The sequence below is a fragment of the Balaenoptera acutorostrata genome, chromosome 4 (assembly GCF_949987535.1).
Source record: "Balaenoptera acutorostrata chromosome 4, mBalAcu1.1, whole genome shotgun sequence".
NCBI lineage: Eukaryota > Metazoa > Chordata > Mammalia > Artiodactyla > Balaenopteridae > Balaenoptera > Balaenoptera acutorostrata.
Window position 1 is genome coordinate 84,657,573 of NC_080067.1, and position 19,722 is coordinate 84,677,294.

At 38.1% G+C, this 19,722-nt stretch overlaps 1 protein-coding gene and 1 long non-coding RNA gene across 2 annotated transcripts in view; one reads left to right on the top strand and one right to left on the bottom strand.

The window, feature by feature from the left end:
* Window positions 1–200: 200 nt before the first annotated feature.
* Window positions 201–6,349, bottom strand: NDUFB4 (NADH:ubiquinone oxidoreductase subunit B4). The gene is made up of 3 exons (XM_007181862.3): window positions 6,126–6,349; window positions 1,579–1,725; window positions 201–341 (listed from the first exon to the last, which is right to left on the bottom strand). Exons 1-3 carry the CDS (start codon window positions 6,303–6,305, stop codon window positions 279–281), a joined length of 390 nt encoding a protein of 129 aa, XP_007181924.1. The 5' UTR covers window positions 6,306–6,349; the 3' UTR covers window positions 201–278.
* Window positions 6,350–6,416: 67 nt separating this feature from the next.
* LOC130708151 (uncharacterized) overlaps window positions 6,417–19,722 on the top strand; it is a 41,434-nt gene continuing 28,128 nt past the window's right edge. The window contains exon 1 of the long non-coding RNA XR_009008235.1: window positions 6,417–6,495. This is a non-coding gene — a long non-coding RNA (uncharacterized LOC130708151). The remainder of the gene's footprint in view (window positions 6,496–19,722) is intronic.

Below are 19,722 nucleotides of genomic sequence, written 5' to 3' on the forward strand. Positions count from 1 at the left end.
TGTGTACTCCTTAAGCACAGGGCCTAAGTTGTCCTGTTGACTGCTATAATCTAAGCACAATAGCACAATGCCTGGCTCATAGCAGACACTCATTTGTTGAATGACTGAATGAATGAACATGAATCTGTTTCTTCACTAAACTATGAACTCTTACAAAGTAGGGATTCTACAACGTAGAGCAAATGTTTGTTGAATCAAAGTAATATTAAGAAAGAAAAACTTTTTAATGATTAATAGATTCATTTAAACAACAGTACATATAGTCATCATTGCCAGACTTAATATGAGATGTTAAATGTTCGATCCAATTTTCCTTCCCGGATAAGTTTTTCTTTCCTATCCTGTACAGATAGAAAAAAAAAAAAAAAAGTACATTAAAAACAATGCATTCTGGCACAATTCATGGTATAGCTCTGAAAAACAGGAATGAAACACTCCCAGCCTAATTACAATCCCCTATTGTCTAAAGCCTACAGAGTATGAGTGAGGAAGTAATAATCTGAAGAAATAAAGGGACCATAAGAAAACACTCCTATTGAAAAACACCTATATTTTAGTAAGTAGAATTATATTATCCCACTAAATAGCATACACTGAAAGCAAAATGTAAATACCTTCTAGGTAAGTGTGGCCTACCTTTCTGTTAAGCAATAATTTATCAGATAATCAAAATATATACACTCCAGGAGAGTGGACTGGCCAGTTTAAGGCAGAGCTACATGGGTGGGCTCCAGTGTAGTTGGGAACATGAGGCCTGGGGGCTGGGGTTGGGGACCTAGTATCAGAGTGGTCTAGTGTCAAAGATTAGCTTGGCTTTCTGTGCAGTCACATACCCAGGCCTCTGATGGCAGTGAGCCCCCCCACAGGCTGCTTTGACTTTTCTGTTGTTGGAGTATTAATATATTTTAACATTAATTCACAAAATGTGACCAACATCACTGGAATTCATGCAGACAGGGAGCATACGAAGTGATATATGTATTCTGCTAATACTTAACCCAATAAACATCTCTTTTAAAAGCAAACAAAATAAACTAGATATAAAAATTTGCAAAGATAACATCTAAAGATTAATCAGAATAGAAAAGTTTAACTTCTGCACATCTAATGAGAAAAAAGAAATTAACTTTTTAAGTTATTTCTATATTCTCTTGCTTAATATACACATTATAATTTCCTTACCTGATCTAAAACACATCAGGAAAACAAAAATAAATAAAAATAATAATAAAACACAACAGGAAAACTCTTTCATGAGCTAAGTTCAAGTCTTAGATATTTAAAGTGACCAATTCATTACTTTAAATTCTAGAGTAGCCATTAAATTAAATTTGAAAGACCCAGAGACAATCGTAGTTTATAAGAAAGTATATTTCTATATGAGATGAAACAATAAAGCAATAAAACTAAACATATAATTGAAACTTCCTGTTTTAACTCAGTTGGAAAGGAATAAAGATAAAGGAGGAACTGAAGGAAGAGTAGAAAGACAAGATGGGAACTGTCAAGAGAGAGAGCTGCAGCCAGCACAGAGGGAACCTATCACACAGATACCAAACACAAGGTCCTAATACTTACTCTGTCGGTTTTGAAAACATAATACCAGAAGAGGAGGGGCCCAATTCCAAACAGAGCTCCTAAAAGTGAGGTCTTGGGAGTGGGTCTGAAATTGGGATAGACATTTGCTGATCTTGCATAGGTCCAACGAATCAAGGCAGGATCTTCCTAAAATGAATGAAAACAAAAGATACAGGAAATTAAGTTCTACACTAAGAAACAATCTCATCAGGACTTCTGTGGAGAAGCACAAGAGATGCCCTTTGTTCTCTTCTACAGTTAAGGGTATACCCTGAATATTCCTAAATAGCTTCAAAGAAGATCTTTCATTTCCAGTATTTGTTGAATAATTCTCTGATGATCCTGTTCAGAATTTAAAAGACTCATATCATCCTTCAGCTTCCTATTTATTTAAGATTTAAGAATCCTAGTCATTTTAAGCTGTCAGAGAAGGCACTTTTTTTAAAATCATTTTTTTCTATTCTTTTCTGGATTGTTTTTGGCTTCACTGTCTTTCTCGAAGTATGACGAACAGAACCACACAGTATATCCAATGAGGACAAACAGATTTCATATGCTCTATCATACTGTGAACTTTGTTTCCAGGACCTTTTCTAATGCTATGCCCACACTGGTCTTTCCAGGCTACAAATAAACTGCAGGAAGAGGAAGTCAGAGGTAGGCTAACTCTGAACTTTACATTTTTTAAGCTGACTTCGCTGGTATTTTAAGAGCAAAATTATTACATTTCACATTATTAAAATACTTTTTTGAAAGGACAAGGTTGTTAAAGAAAAATAATCAGATTGTCTTGGTTAAGAAAAAAAGTAACTGTCAATTTTAATATATTTATACTAGAATAACTATGTAAGAATAGCAAATCTACCCCAAATATGTAATTAAATTTAATTAGCTAAATACCCTAATGATTTTACAAAATTATTTGCTCCAGTTAACTGATAGATAAAAATAAGCAAATGAAATCAGCTTTAAAACTTTAATACTAGGCTGTGAGGAGAACATTCAAGGTCTTAACCAACGCCAAGAAGTCATGATTGGTAGGACATAAATAATTAAACTGGATCTTTCACAGTAACATTTTAAACCAAACTGTTTGTCAAACTCTTTGCAGAGACAGTAAAGAAGGTGAAGACACAAGATACAGGTTCAAGGGGACATTTGAGCTCTATACCTGAAAGGATAAATACATCTATCTATTCTTGTATCTATCCCTTCCTGCTATTAATGCATTTGAATGACTCTCTCATGCCAGAATTCTCTACCAGTCACCTCTCTACACCTAATATCTGCCAGATCTGTCTTCCAGAAACAGACATTTCATTTCATAAAAATACCAATAGCTCCATGACCATAGTTCATTGAACAAGGTACTATTGTTGAAAGAGGTTCCAAAACACCTGCCGTGGGAGACAGTTCTCCTTCTCTGACACCACTCCACGTCCAAAGGACTATCAGCAGCATGTGACGTGGTGAACACCACTTCTTTTTTTTTTTTTTTTAATTTATTTTATTTATTTATTTTTGGCTGCATTGGGTCTTTGTTGCTGCGCGCGGGCGCAGGCTTTCTCTAGTTGCGGCGAGCGGGGGCCACTCTTGGTTGCAGTGCGTGGGCTTCTCATTGCAGTGGTTTCTCTTGTTGCGGAACATGGGCTCTAGGCGCTTGGGCCTCAGTAGTTACGGCGCATGGGCTCAGTAGTTGTGGTGCACGGGCTTAGTTGCTCCACGGCATGTGGGATCTTCCCAGACCAGGGCTCGAACCCGTGTCCCCTGCGTTGGCAGGCAGGTTCTCAACCACTGCACCACCAGGGAAGCCCATGAACACCACTTCTTGAAATCATTTCTTCACTTGGCTTCAAGGGCACACACCAGCTTGGCTTTCCTCCTAACTCTCTGGCCATTCCCTCTTAGTCTCTTTTGCTCTCTTCCTCCGTATCTTCCCAGTCTCTTAATATAGGACCTCAGACCCTGTGGGTCTTTCCTATCTACATTCACTCCCTTGATAATCTCTAGTCACATGGTTTTAAATATCCACCTATTGGCTGATGACTCCCCAAAACTATGCCTCCAGCCCTAGACCTCTACCCTGAACTGCAGACATAATATCCCACTCCCTGCTTAATGCTGACGTATTGTCTAATTGGCAAATGTGATGCCAAATATGATGTATCCCAAACTGATTTGCCAATATGCCATTCCACCTTCATCCCTGATCCTTTCACACTCTTCCCTATCTTGGTAAAAGGCAACTTCATTCTTCACTTCAGTCAGAAACCTTGGAGTTATCCTTGAGTCCTCTCTTTCTCTTACACCACATATCCAATCTGCCAGCTAACCTAATTGGCTCTACTTTCAATACATAACCAGAACGGACCACTTCTTACCAACTCCACTGCCATCATCTTGTAGCCACCATCAACTAAGAAATTAGATTACTGTAAAAGGCTCCTAACTAGTCTCCCTGCTCCTGCTTTTGCTCCCCCAGAGTCTCTTTTCTACTAAGCAGCCAGAGATGTTGTTAAAATGTAAGTCCTGATTATGGGACACCCGACTCAGAAAAGTCCTTTCAATGGCCTATGAGGCTTGGTGTGATCTAGTCCCAAGTAACTTTCCCATCTCATCTCTTCCTACTCTGCCCTCACCTTTCTCCATGTTAGTCACAATGGTCTCTTCAGTATTTTGGGGATTAACAAGGCACACTCCTGTTGAAGGACCCTCGTATTTGCTGTCCCCTCTGACTAAAATGTTACTTTCCCAGAGAGCTGAATGGCTAGCTCCCTCCCCTCACTTCTCAGAGAACTTCAATGTCACCTTCCAAGTGAGGCCTTTCCTGTGCCTTTCTAAAACTGCAGCTGCTCTCCCTCTCTACTACATACACACACTCCTAATCCCCTTCCTTGCTTTATTTTTCTTCTTATCACTTCCCATTACCTAACAGACTAAATGATTTAATTTTTTAACTTATTACTTGTCTTCCCTCTGGAAAGAAAGCTTTATGAGGACAGGAGTCTTTGCCTGTTTTGTTCTCCACTGTTACCGCAGTGTCTAAAAGAGGACCTGGTACATAACAGATCCTGAGCAATGATTTATTCCCTAAATCAATCATTCTTAGACATTAGGCAAAGAATTTCCATGTATTGCTCAATATATAACTGTCAGGCCCTCATTTACTTAACAGAACAACCAGTGAGGCTGGTGTAAAACCTGTTTAACACAGCAAAACTATAACTGCCCTGGGTCACAGAACTGGAAAAAAGAAAATCTGGAGTTTAAACCTCAGCTCTGTCTGACTCAAAGTCTCATTTTTTTTTTTTTTTTTTTTTACTACATCTTACTATCCGGCACATCAAACCCAACCGTGTGAGTATGTATATAATCAATGTCTCTGTCCTCACCTTCTCCCAAGTAAATGAGGTTCTGGCTGAAGACAATATAGCCAAATGGTTAAGAGATGCTTTGGGTTACACAGACTACGGTGCAAATTCTGCTCTATCACTTGCTAACGTATATCACTCTATGACATACTTGTCCTTCCCATGTAGTCTTTCTCATCTGTAAAATGGGGATAGTAATAGAGCTTAACTCTTTGAATAGCTGTGATATTTGAATATCATTCAGAAAGAGTTTCAGTAGTGCCTGGCACATTGTAAATTTCTTTCAATTCTCACAACTTCCTAAAATTCCTGCGGCACACCAATGCAACTGCTGGGAAAAGTCTTTTTTCTTTTTTAATCTAAAAGCACACTTCTTAAATAATAATAGCTATCAGTTTACTGGGCATGTATTATGTGCCGGGAATGTTACAGAGACTATCTCATTTAACCTCACAACGATTCTATAAAGAATGTACTACCATTTCCATATATGAAAATTAGAAAACTAAGGTTCAGAAGAGTTAGGGATATTGCACAAAGTCATATAGTTTGCTAGTACATACTGCCTCGGCATTTGACTCCAAAGCCCAAAGCTTCAGCAAGCTGTAGGGTGTTTGGGTCTTTAAAAGATATAAACCGAAAAATCACTATATACCCTTCAAAAGAGAGCAGTATTGCTATAATTGTGAACTGAAAAGTGGAAAACATCTTTAAAAAAAATACACACACACACCCCACATTTCCTGAACACTCATCACAAGCCAGGCACTGTGCTGGCCGGTCACGTGCCTTGTCTCATTTAATCCTCCTAACAGCCTCATAAGATAGGAATTACTATATTATCCCCATTTTTCAGACAGGAAAACCGAGGCTAAGCAGCAGAGTTGAACAACTTTCTCAAAATCACTCAGGCGGGAAGTGATCAAGCCGAGGCTCAAACCCAGCCTGGTGTGAATCCAGAACCCGTCCTCTTGACCACCGAGCTCTCTGCCCAAGGTCAAAGGGCTAATGAACTGGCCTGCTCTCTGGGCCTGGAAGAGGATCCATGTCTAAAATACTTTTCGGGAACGGTGACCGCCCCGCGGCGTGATCCCCCTTGTCAGGTCTGAGCTGCCCAGCCGACGGGACCGTCCCGACTCTGGCCCCTCGATTCCCACCCGCTGGCCCCTCACTCACGATGACCCCACGACGGCTGGGGTCGTTGTACTGAAGCAGATACTCCCGTTTAAGCCGGGATCTTATGGCCAAACGCTCGGCTTGTGCCTTCCGGGTTTCCGGAGATATGTCGTATTCAGCTGGGTCGAGGGTAGTGGGCAGGGTGGCCAGGCGCGACGGCTTGTACTTGGGGAACGACATCTTGGCGACCCGGCGCACAACTGCGCCTGCGCGGTCCGAAGCCCGCTCTCTTCAGTCTGACCTTCGTCCCGAGGCAGTGCGCCTGCGCGTCAGCCAGAGGTTGAAGATGGAGTTTAGCAAGAAGTTCAGCCTCTTTCCTCAACCTTCCTCACGGTCTTGGCCCCCTAGCGGCGATCTGCGCAGGCGCAAGGTACTTTCCTCGCCTTCCCCACCCCCCTTCCCCTACCACCCTCCAAATCTATCGCTTGTTGCTCCTTCCTAGCAGCCGTATCTCTACTGACATACAGAACTTATTATGTGAAGTTGAGCTGGCAGAGACTGAAAATGGGATTGACTGTGGAATTCTGATTCAGTGTGGGTTCATCTCTGTGACTTGCGACAAGTCACTTAACTTCTCGGAGTTTCCTCTTCCTTATCCTGGAGATAATGACCCCTATTCTATCCACGTAGCAAAACTGTTGTGAGGATTAAAATAAATAATTAATAGATGCCAACATACTTTGCAAAGCACAATTTCTCTTCCAAGCAAAAGAAAATTAGCTTTTCTGTGCGTTACCATATTAGATCCATACAACATAAGCAGAAGAGTATTTTTCATTGGCATGAAATAATGTTTAATAGGAGAATGATGTTAGAAGTGTTCCCTGCCTGACTATAGGTCAGAAAAAAATGGTATTGAATAAACCTCGCAAAGAAACAATATCTTAGTTAAAATACGAAAACCTCTTATGTAAAATCCCTAGCACTCTTCAGGTGCTAAGAATAAAAAACATCCTTAGAGATATGAAAATAAGCATAAGGGCATTGTGTCTTGCTGCGAAAGATGATTTGGGGAAACAAGGAGGGTAACCTAAAAGGAAACGTTCTCCACCCCTACTGTCCTTCTCCTCTCCCCACTATCACCACAGAAAAAGGGCAACTTCAAATTGTATGGCAGGGTCTTTGGGTACCAGTCAGATACTCCTTAGGGGAAAACATGTAAACAGTATTTCCATAACTCAGGCAGGGAATGCTGGTTCAGCTTGGGTGAAGCGTCTGGGGACATGTAGGTACGCTGGGAAATGGTTACTAGGCAGAGAAGGGGCCTAGGAAGTGTTGGCACTTGAAGTGATGAGGAGCAGGACTGCTGTTAAATTTACTCAACATTTTAATACTGTTTTAAAATATTTATTAAGCACTCGCCGCATGAAGCACACTGCACACTAGTCAGTCTTAGTCAATCTTCTAGGCTCAGTGGGGGAAACACAGAAGAAATGAAGGACAAGATGTTTGTCTCTGAGAAGCTGACAATCAGGCAGTACAGAAAGGACAGAATATGATAATATTTGCAAAGCAGTTTAATGATCAAATGAATATAGAGCAAAGTGAGCTCAGGAGAATGCAGGCTGAGGGAATGTAGAAAAAAAGAAACTTGAGACAAATCACTCACACTCCATTTTAAAGGAGCAGGGGGAAAAAAGTTCTGTTTTTTTCTGAGGTGTTTAAACATATTAAGAAAATAAAATGAAAAGCAGGAGCAGGTTGAAAATTCTAAAGACTACATTGATAGTTTCAACAACCTTTTGTTAACAGATTAGACGCTGATCTAGGAAGAAGGGCATGTGAAAAAAAAAAGAAAAGAAAAAAGAAGAGTACATTGAGTACAAGCCACTGACAAAGTTAAAAAAAAAAGACTTTTTAAGGTTAAGAGAGGGAGAGAGAGAGACAGAGAGAAGAAACATCATTTCGTTTTGGATGAGTTAAGGGGATTATCTCCACATTTGCTTTTTTTTTTAAATGAAGTCATTTATTTATTTATTTATTTATTTATTTATTTATTTATTTATTTTTGGCTGTGTTGAGTCTTCGTTGCTGTGCACACAGGTTTTTGTCTGGTTTTGTGGCGAGCAGGGGCTACTCTTTGTTGTGGTGCGTGGGCTTCTCATTGTGGTGGCTTCTCGTTGCAGAGCATGGGCTCGAGGCATGCGGGCTTCAGTAGTTGTGGCACGTGGGCTCAGTAGTTGTGGCTCGCGGGCTTAGTTGCTCTGCGGCATGTGGGATCTTCCCTGACCAGGGCTCGAACCCGTGTCCCCTACGTTGGCAGGCGGATTCTTAACCACTGCACCACCAGGGAAGTTCCTCCACATTTGCTTAATTATCATACAGATGCCTTCAGATAACTGTTAAAAATATGAAGTCCTAGGTTTTGTTCTGCTCTTGTAGATTCAGAATTGGTCTTCAGGGGAACCCAGGAGTCTGTATTTTTTACAATTTCTTGAAGGGATTCTTACAATAGTGCATGTTTGGGGAACATAGAGATGAATATAAGAGGTCTTCCTTTTCCCAGAAAAGGCCATCTTAGAGTGAATCTGTTTAAGATGGAGACCTAGAATTCTATAGTGAAAGAAAAAGACTTGATTGGGACTTTAGCTTGAAACAATGCAACCAATAAATTATGAAAATGAATTTATCTTGTATTTAATACATTTTAGGTCACAATTACAACTGTGTGCTAATTCTGATAAATCAGGTGTTAATTTGTGGGGACATTATTTTTATGTAGCTCATTATGCTTCACTGCATTTGATTTTTTGCAGCAGGGTCATATTTGCAAAAGTGCTGGAGGGCTTTGTCCAGTTTTCCCAAGGCTCTCTTAATCCTTTGAAACCAGATTATTCCCTTTTGAGGCACTGATGTTATCATCATTCTTATTCATTTTTCTCTTTTTCATTTGCTACCTGGTCCAGCTGTAAGATCCCCCTGTATTAGTAACTTTGCATGTGGATCTAGCAGTTCACCAACATCACTTTCATCAATTTCATGAAATTCCACATCTTTTGCAAGATTTGCAATAGATTCTATTGCGTTCGAGAACTGGATATTTCCAAATGGATGACCAAGACTTCGATGGGGTGAATGTAGGCACTAGGGTTAGCAGATGGAATAATTTCAGTGAGCAGCAGTTTCACAGGTGGTCATATCATCAATGTATATTTCATGTTTTGAAGATTTTTACTTCTCTAAGAAATCTCCTAATAGAATTTATCAGAATTTATTGGATTACAGGGACTAAATACATGTATCTGTACTTGGTCGGAAGAGGGGGGATGAAGTGGTGAAGTGTAGAAGGAGAGAAGTTCATATATGCAGGGGTGGTTAAGCTATATAAATGGGGCAGGGTTTCAGGGAACAGAAGATGGACAGGTGAATACAGAAACTGTAAGAAGAAGGTAAGTTCCAGCTTGCAACAATATGAAGAACATTCCTTCTCTTAATTGAGTAGGATCATATGTATATTTGGGAATAAACTCTTCACTTTGGGTTGAAAATAAACCCAATGCCCAGAGATTTAATTAATCAGTGATTAACAGCAGTTGACATTTAGTGAGTATTCTCTATTACTATTATTTTTTAAAATCTTGTCCTAACATTGAATGTTAGCAAAGGATATACTCTCAAGCTAATGAAACATCCCCTCTTTACAGGGGCCCTCTCCACGACCCCGGTAAGGACCGTAAAAATGTGTTCGCATGGTCATTCTGTTTTTGTAAAATTAGTAAAGGTAAGCTGTTTGAATCACAATTGCCTAAGACTGCTGTGTCTCTCCTCTCTGACTTCCCCCTTCTATCACATTTTTCTCCTGTTGGGTGGTATTGTGGTGGCCTTAGATATTTGGGGGATCTTACCAACAAAAGTTGGGGTTTAGTAAGATATATTTATTTGATTCACATCTATGCCAGGTGGAGTTAAGTTATTGCTAGCCATCCAGGTACAGGATGGCTTCCAGGGATACTGCCATCACCTAGTGTACCACGAAGGTTCAGGATCAGAGTTTGTATTGTGATATAAACTTGTCCTGTGAAGCCTGGCCCTGGAAATAATGAGGGTAGAGGAAGAGAACAAGGTTTGAAATAAACAGAACTAGAAGCTAATTTGTAGAATGTTCTTCTAGTCATCATTGAATCTCTTTTTCTCAAAGATTTTTTCTCCCCTCCTTCTCCCCCAAATTATATAAACTTCAAATCCCATCAAACCTGGATCTTCCTGTTTGTCAGTCTTGTTAAGGCTGCAAAGAAGAGACTCAAGAGTGCTTTGTGAATTAATTTAATTGCAAGGAGATCCAGGAACATGGGGGTAGCAAGGAAAGTCATCTCTTTTTTCGCATAGCCACCCTGGGAACTTGTCTTCCAAAATTGAAACGAACAGCAGTTGCAAGGGAGAATAAGAAAAATACTCCAGAGTTTTCAGAGTCTCACCTAAGCTCACGTATCCCACTTTCCCTTTGTTTATTACCTAGTGTTAACTCTTCCTTTAAACAAGGATATTATTGAGTCAGTTTGACACTATTCAATATAGATTGCCCCAAAGCACTACATGGGAGGTTGACTTTCATTGTATCCAACTCATCTGTGGCTCTTTGACTTGGGCACTGTCCAAATTAGTCATGAATAAGATTACACAACTGTTTTTCTGTATCCCTAACAAATACACCTAGGTCAAAGAAGCTTATCATATTTGGAAAAGACTCACATAGAACTACTATCTTAAGAAGCAGATTGTATCCAGAAGACACTTTGAGACTACACAGCCTCTTACAAACATACCTCACTTTCTACTTGTTTCTACCATAGCTTTTTAATAAGTCTTGATATTTCATGGGGCAAATCTCTCCGTTTTATTATAGTTCACAATTGTCTTAGCAACTTTTTTTTCCCTTTCTCTTTCAGAAGAATTTTAGTATTAAGCTATCAAGTTCCATGAAAAAAAATAATCCATTGGGATTTTTATTGGAATTGCACTAAAGTTATAGCTTGACCTGAGAACAAACATCCTTATAATATTGTATCTTCCCATTCATTAGTTAGGTCTTTTATTTCCTTCAATCATGTTTTGTAACTTTCTCTATAAAGAATTCTGGCCTCTTCTTTTAGATTAATTCCTGCTACATTATAGATTTCATTGCTATTGTTAATTGTTTATTTTTCCTATTATATTTTCTAAATGGTTATTGCTGGTATATGGTAATATTATTGATGTTGGTATGCTGATCTTGGAACCAATACCCTTATTGAACTTTCTACCAGTCCTATTAGCTTTTCTATATATTCTTTTCAATTGTTCTGTGTAGTCAGGCATATCTTGTGAAAATAGCAGTCTTGCCTTTTCTGTTCCAAGTTTTATACTTCTGTTTTTCTCTCATTGCATAAGCCAGGACCTCCAGGACAATATAATAGTAAAAGTAGTGAATCTCCTATCTTGTTCCCAGCTCTAATAGGAAATCTTCTGTTAGTTCACCATTAAATATGTTTGCTGTGGGGTTGGTAGAAGCGCTCTATCAGGTTAATAAAATTCCCTTTTATTTCTTGCCAAAAGTTTTTAAAAATAATGAATGATTGTTTAATTGATCAAATGCTATTTCCACATTTCTTGATCTATATGTCTTTTCTCTGTTAATTTGTTAAAAAAGACAGAGAACCTTGGTAGGTTTTTCTGATGTGGTGTCATTTTGCATTCTGGAAGTAACTCTACTTCATGGTCATGTGTTTTTCAATATATTGATGAATTAAATTTATGAGCATTTTTTATAGAATTTTACCATTTATGTTCACAAATGAATTGGCTCTTCTTATTTTGTTCTTATGTACTTTTGGTAATATATTTAAACGAAATGAGTTGGATAGATTTCCTTCTTTTTTTTTCTTTTAACTCTCCAAAACGGTTTGTACAAGACAGGAACTATAATTCTTGAAAGCTTAGTAAATTATCTAATAAAACTGTCTGAGTCTTCTATATTTTTTCAAGAGAGACTTTTGGCTATCAATTCAATTTCTGTAATGATTGTTGGTTTGTTCAGGTTTTCTTCTGGAATCATTTATTGTAATTTACATTTTCTCAAATATCTTTCTTTAAACTTATTGCCATAGAGTTTCTCATCTTATGATCTTTTCAGTCTCCATTGTCTTTTATAATTATGATCTTTTTGCTTCTATTACTGTTTATTTATTGCTCCTTGTTTTTCTTCCTCAATACTGCTAGAGTTCTGTCTACCTTGTCTTTTCAATAAACTATTTTTAATTTTTAAAATTATCTCTAATCAGTAATTTTTCCTCTTACACTTTTTTCTTCTATTTTTCTTGAGAGTACTCCAATGTTCTTCTTCCAGCTTCTTAAGCAGAATGCTTATCTCATTTATTTTTGTTTATCTGTGTTTTATAATTTTTATGCATGTAATTCTGTACATTTTCATTTTAGCTACATCTCCACAAGTTTTTATTAGTATTTTCATTGTCATGTAGCTCTGAGTATTTCAAAATTTCCATTATGCTTTTTTCCTCAACTCATTAGTTATTTAGAAATGCAAAAGATGTTTTGTTTTGTCTATCTTTTTAATGTTAATTTCTAGTTTAACAGAATTATTGTCAGAGAACTTTGTATAATATTAGCCCTTTGGGACTTCATATATGATGAGTTTTTTGTTCAGTTTGTTTTGTTTTTAACACACCATTTTTTTAAAAATGTAACCTACATATAGAAAAATGCATTAATCGTACATATGCTGTTCAATTAGTTATTACAAAGTGAACACACCCTCATAATCACACAGTCATTTTTTTAAGTGATTTTTTTAAATTTATTTATTCTTTATTTATTTATTTTTGGCTGGGTTGGGTCTTCATTGCTGCGCACGGGCTTTCTCTAGTTGCGGCGAGTGGGGGCTACTCTTTGAAGCGGTGTGCGGGCTTCTCATTGCAGTGGCGTCTCTCGTTGCGGAGCACGGCCTCTAGGCGTGTGGGCTTCAGTAGTTGTGGCTCGTGGGCTCTAGAGCACAGGCTCAGTAGTTGTGGCGCACAGGCTTAGTTGCTCCGCGGCATGTGGGATCTTCCCGGACTAGGGATCAAACCTGTTTCCCCTGCATTGGCAGGTGGATTACTAACCACTGCGCCACCAGGGCAGTCCCACACATAGTCATTTTTTAATTGAAGTATAGTTGCTGTACAATATTATATAAGCTACAGGTGTACAGTATAGTGATTCACAATTTTTAAAGGTTATATTCCATTTATTTTAAAGGTTATATTCCATTTATAAAGGTTATTATAAAATATTGGCTATATTCCCTGTGTATACATAGTCATTTTTATAATAGTTCCATGTGAGCTTTAAAAGAATGTATATCCTGTATTCATTGAGTGCAAGGTTAGATCAAGCTTGTTAATTGTGTGCTTTGGATCTCTCATATCTTTATTCATCTTTGTCTACTTGATCTATTTCTAACATAGAGTTGTGTTATAATCTTCCAATGCCATTGTGGTTTGTTCATTTCTCCTTGAGCGAAATTAGAATACACAGGGTGAATTGAAGGTGATATGAAAACATTTTAATGTGCATACATCTGTGAATTGTTTTTACCATAAAGACAAAGCAGTTCATACATAATGGTTCGCTCACTCCATCCACTTATTGTGCGGTATACAAACGAACCAGGAAAAAAGAAAGATTTCTGCTTAAAATATACAGTACACTTAGAAACACATCTGTCATGTAGACCTGAACAAAAGCTTATGAATATTACATTTTGCATTCTTCTTCTTCAGAGACAGTCTTTTCATCCTAGTCATATATCTGTTCTTACTACTAAAGTCACTTACATAAGGACATATTTGTACTTGAAAGGAACAATAAGTTTCCTACAAAGTGTAAGGTGACATTTCCTTGCAAGTTGTCAATTTAACATAAAAGAGGGTTAATACTCTTAACTGAGGCTATGTCATGCCTTCTTCTTGGGATAAAGTTCTGCCCTACCATCATCTTTTGCTTGGGAAAAGCAGTAGCCTCCTAGTTGGTTTTCTTATACATGTGCACACTTGCCACACTCCCATTTTTTTTCCCCACACAGCAGCCAGAGTGACCTTTTAAAATATCTGTTATCCTATCTCTCCTAATTAAAGTCTTGCATAACTTCAAGATCCAGGGAGGTCTGCTCCCTGCCTCTTCAGCTACACTTGGCTCCATGCTCCCCCATCACTGTCTGCGCTCCAGCCACACTGGCCTCTCTTCAGTTCTTTCCTTCCACAGGGCCTTTGCACCTACTTTTCACTCTGCCTTAAGCATTATACTCTACACTCCTATTCATCCTTCAGAACTCACTCAATTCTATATTCCCGTAACTAACCAACAAGGTCAAATTCTCCTATGAGCTTTCATAGCACTATAGACCTCTCCTTTACAGCACTAACTCCAATCCTAACTTTACATTTTGTATTATTTAGCTAATCCCTGTCTCTCCTCACCCCCCACGTTAGAATGTAGGCTCTTTGAAGACCAGGACTACATCAGGCTTGACTCAGCCTCTATCCCAACACTAGCACAGTGCCTGGCATATCGTAGCAGTGATGAATGAATAAATGACCAGTTGTCTATCTTCACTTCAAAGAGAATACATTAACCAAACATGCCTACACCCTTCTTGCTGCCTCTGCTTTCATCCCATCCTCACTTCCACGCCATACTCCATACTCATCACCTCTCCCCGCCGTGCCCCCAACCCCAAATTAAAAATTCAAGGAAGAAAAACCATTGTCCAGTAATGTAGACTTTTACTGAAGATTTTGTGTAGTTACAGAGGAGGGGGTACATCACAAAGCAAAATGCCCTAACAATGCCCTTTTAACATCTCTGCTTTTCCCCCTAGTTCTTATTTCTACAACAGCTTTGAGGTGTCTCATCCCTCTTCTTTTGCCCCCTGCCAAGTCTGCTCTAGGAGCCCCTCTAGCCAAGCTACCTCATCCTCTACCTGCCTCTGAGTCTATGCTCAGCAAAACAAAGCACAGCCATAGACTGAGCCACAACTCCTAGGGGCCTTGGTTTATAGGGCCTCTTGCATTTTTTAAAAATTTGGAACAGAAAACGTTGCCCCTTTTTTCACTTTTTCCTTTGCTTGATGATATTATTCCCCCCATCAATACGACTCTATGCCCTCCCTGCTGTCTGTGGCCTACTGAAATATTATATCCATCAAAGTCCACTTCAAATGTCCAATTTTCTGGAAACCTTTCCATAAAACATCCAAGCAGAGGTGATTTTTCTCTTCCTTAAGTATGTTCACTACTTCTTTTATTCTACTTGTTATTGCAGGCAATGTTATGGTTGTTTTTCTCTCCCTCTCCTTTAAGAGCAAGTTCGGTTTCCTGTTTTACACGTGCCCTGAAGAGCCTGGCTCAGAACCCTGTGCACAGCCCGGCTCTAGTCCTGATTAGATTATAATGAAATTGTTCGTGTATCTTTTCTTAGGCTTTAGTAAAAGCCTCTTCAAGAAAGCGACTAAATTTCATGTTTCCAAATGACAGCCAATGTTTCAATTTTGGAGTCAGCTAGCAGAAACTACTCCCCCCTGCCCCACCGCTGTGAAAGAGCTCTGTAGATATTGTGGGTGGGTGCAGTACAGCTTTGGTTTAATAGTCTTGGAGAGAAGTTCTCTCTCCAGCTAAAAGATATAGTTCACATTTTTGCCCGGGTAGACTCTAGCTTTCTAAAATGCAGCATCAGTCTGGCCCTTGAAAGACTGTCAGGGCCCCTGAAACAGAGTCTAACTCTTATGACTTCTTAAAAATGCCAGCGAGATGGCTAACGAAAAATGTTGGCGTACAAATTTAAGCTCCTGAGGTCTAGAGAGAGACCTATTGCTAGCACTCTATTCTGTTACCATTAGTGTGATCTTCAGGTGAACAGATCTTCTCAATGTTTCATAGTCACCTTGATCAAGCAAAATGGATGGAGGCCCAGTGATGAGGTTACTTCACTTGTATAGGGCTGAGGGCAGCTAAGATATAACTTACCATCACTTGCTCAGATTTCCTGCCAAATTATATTTATGTTCTCAACATAAAACTAAATATCTTTAGCTTCTTTTATTCCTATTAGCATCTTCATTACCCTGGATCAAACATGGATAAAAAGTAAAATGAAGTTCTTTGGTTTATTTTTTAACATTTTTTCCATTCCAAATACATTTCATTATAGGAAAATTTTAAGATAGAATGAAAAATCAAAATAGTTTTAAGAATCCATATTTCTACAACCTCAGAACAATCACAAGATTTTTTGTCATTTTTTCCAAACTTTGTTCCATGTAGAGGATGTTTTTAAAACATTGTAATCGTGCTATAGATATACTGTATGCTGCTTTTTCACTTAAGATTGTATGTAAGCATTTTTCTTTAGTCTTTATTATGGATAATAATATCCATATCATTATCCATAATATTATGGATACATAAAATTCCAGCAAGAGCAAATAATTATAATTTACTTATCTCCTGTATTTGAACTTAAAGTTGGTTTTAAAAAAAAAAGAAAGTATAAATAAGTACTTAAATAAACTCCAATTTTCTAAACATTTTACATTTATTCATGGAGTTATTTGCTTATTTTTTTTAATTTAATTTTTTTTTTTTTTTTAAACAGCAGATTCTTATTAGTCATCAATTTAATACACATCAGTGTATACACGTCAATCCCAATCTCCCAATTCATCACACCACCACCCCCCCCTCCCCCCTGCCGCTTTCCACCCTTGGTGTCCATACATTTGTTCTCTACATCTGTGTCTCTATTTCTGCCTTGCAAACCGGCTCATCTGTACCGTCTTTCTAGGTTCCACATATATGCATTAATATACGATATTTGTTTTTCACTTCCTGACTTACTTCACTCTGTGTGACAGTCTGTAGATCTATCCATGTCTCAACAAATGACCCAATTTCGTTCCTTTTTATGGCTGAGTAATATTCCATTGTATATATGTACCACATCTTCTTAATCCATCCTTCTGTTGATGGGCATTTAGGTTGCTTCCATGACCTGGCTATTGTAAACAGTGCTGCAGTGAACATTGGAGTGCATGTGTCTTTTTGAATTATGGTTTTCTCTGGGTATATGCCCAGTAGTGGGATTGCTGGGTCATATGGTAATTCTATTTTTAGTTATTTAAGGAACCTCCATACTGTTCTCCATAGTGGCTGTATCAATTTACATTCCCACCAACAATGCAAGAGGGTTCCCTTTTCTCCACACCCTCTCCAGCATTTATTGTTTGTAGATTTTCTGATGATGCCCATTCTAAGTGCTGTGAGGTGATACCTCATTGTAGTTTTGATTTGCATTTCTCTAATCATTAGTGATGTTGAGCAGCTTTTCATGTGCTTCTTGGCCATCTGTATGTCTTCTTTGGAGAAATGTCTATTTAGGTCTTCTGCCCATTTTTAGATTGGATTGTTTGTTTTTTTGATATTGAGCTGCTCGCATATTTTGGAGATTACTCCTTTGTCAGTTGCTTCGTTTGCAAATATTTTCTCCCATTCTGAAGGTTGTCTTTTCGTCTTGTTTATGGTTTCCTTTGCTGTGCAAAAGCTTTGAAGTTTCATTCGGTCCCATTTGTTTATTTTTGTTTTTATTTCCATTACTCTAGGAGGTGGATCAAAAAAGACCTTGCTGTGATTAATGTCAAAGAGTGTTCTTCCTATGTTTTCCTCTAAGAGTTTTATAGTGTCCAGTCTTACATTTAGGTCTTGAATCCATTTTGAGTTTGTTTTTCTGTATGCTGTTAGGGAGTGTTCTAATTTCATTCTTTTACATGTAGCTGTCCAGTTTTCCCAGCACCACTTATTGAAGAGGCTGTCTTTTCTCCACTGTATATTCTTGCCTCCTTTGTCATAGGTTAGTTGACCATACATGCATGGGTTTATTTCTGGGCTTTCTATCTTGTTCCATTGATCTATGTTTCTGCTTTTGTGCCAGTACCATATTGTCTTGATTACTGTAGCTTTGTAGTATAGTCTGAAGTCAAGGGATCTGATTCCTCCAGCTCCGTTTTTTTCCCTCAAGACTGCTTTGGCTATTCAGGGTCTTTTGTGTCTCCATACAAATTTTAAGATTTTTTGTTCTAGTTCTGTAAAAAATGCCATTGGTAATTTGATAGGGATTGCATTGAATCTGTAGATTGCTTTGGGTAGTATAGTCATTTTCACAATATTGATTCTTCCAATCCAAGAACATGGTGTATCTCTCCATCTGTTGGTATCATCTTTAATTTCTTTCATCAGTGTCTTATAGTTTTCTGCACACAGGTCTTCTGTCTCCCTAGGTAGGTTTATTCCTAGGTATTTTATTCTTTTTGTTGCAATGGTAAATGGGAGTGTTTCCTTAATTTCTCTTTCAGATTTTTCATCATTAGTGTATAAGAACGCAAGAGATTTCTGTGCATTAATTTTGTATCCTGCAACTTTACCAAATTCATTGATTAGCTCTAGTACTTTTCTGGTAGCATCTTTAGGATCCTCTATGTATAGTATCATGTCATCTGCAAACAGTGATAGTTTTACTTCTTCTTTTCCACTTTGTTTTCCTTTTATTTCTTTTTCTTCTCTGATTGCCGTGGCTAGGACTTCCAAAACTATGTTGAATAATAGTGGCGAGAGTGGACATCCTTGTCTTGTTCCTGATCTTAGAGGAAATGCTTTCAGTTTTCCACCATTGAGAATGATGTTTGCTGTGGGTTTGTCATATATGGCCTTTATTATGTTGAGGTAGGTTCCCTCTATGCCCACTTTCTGGAGAGTTTTTATCATAAATGGGTGTTGAATTTTGTCAAAAGCTTTTTCTGCATCTATTGAGATGATCATATGGTTTTTATTCTTCAATTTGTTAATATGGTGTATCACATTGATTGATTTGCGTATATTGAAGAATCCTTGCATCCCTGGGATAAATCCCACTTGATTGTGGTGTATGATCCTTTTAATGTGTTTTTGGATTCTGTTTGCCAGTATTTTGTTGAGGATTTTTGCATCTATATTCATCAGTGATATTGGTCTGTAATTTTCTTTTTTTGTAGTATCTTTGTCTGGTTTTGGTATCGGGGTGATGGTGGCCTCATAGAATGAGTTTGGGAGTGTTCCTTCCTCCACAATTTTTTGGAAGAGTTTGAGAAGGATGGGTGTTAGCTCTTCTCTAAATGTTTGATAGAATTGACCTGTGAAGCCATCTGGTCCTGGACTTTTGTTTGTTGGAAGATTTTTAATCACAGTTTCAATTTCATTACTTGTGATTGGTCTGTTCATAGTTTCTATTTCTTCCTGGTTCAGTCTTAGAAGGTTATACCTTTCTAAGAATTTGTCCATTTCTTCCAGGTTGTCCATTTTATTGGCATAGAGTTGCTTGTAGTAGTCTCAGGATGCTTTGTATTTCTGCGGTGTCTGTTGTAACTTCTCCTTTTTCATTTCTAATTTTATTGATTTGAGTCCTCTCCCTCTTTTTCTTGATGAGTCTGGCTAATGGTTTATCAATTTTGTTTATCTTCTCAAAGAACCAGCTTTTAGTTTTATTGATCTTTGCTATTCTTTGTTTCTATTTCATTTATTTCTGCTCTGATCTTGATGAT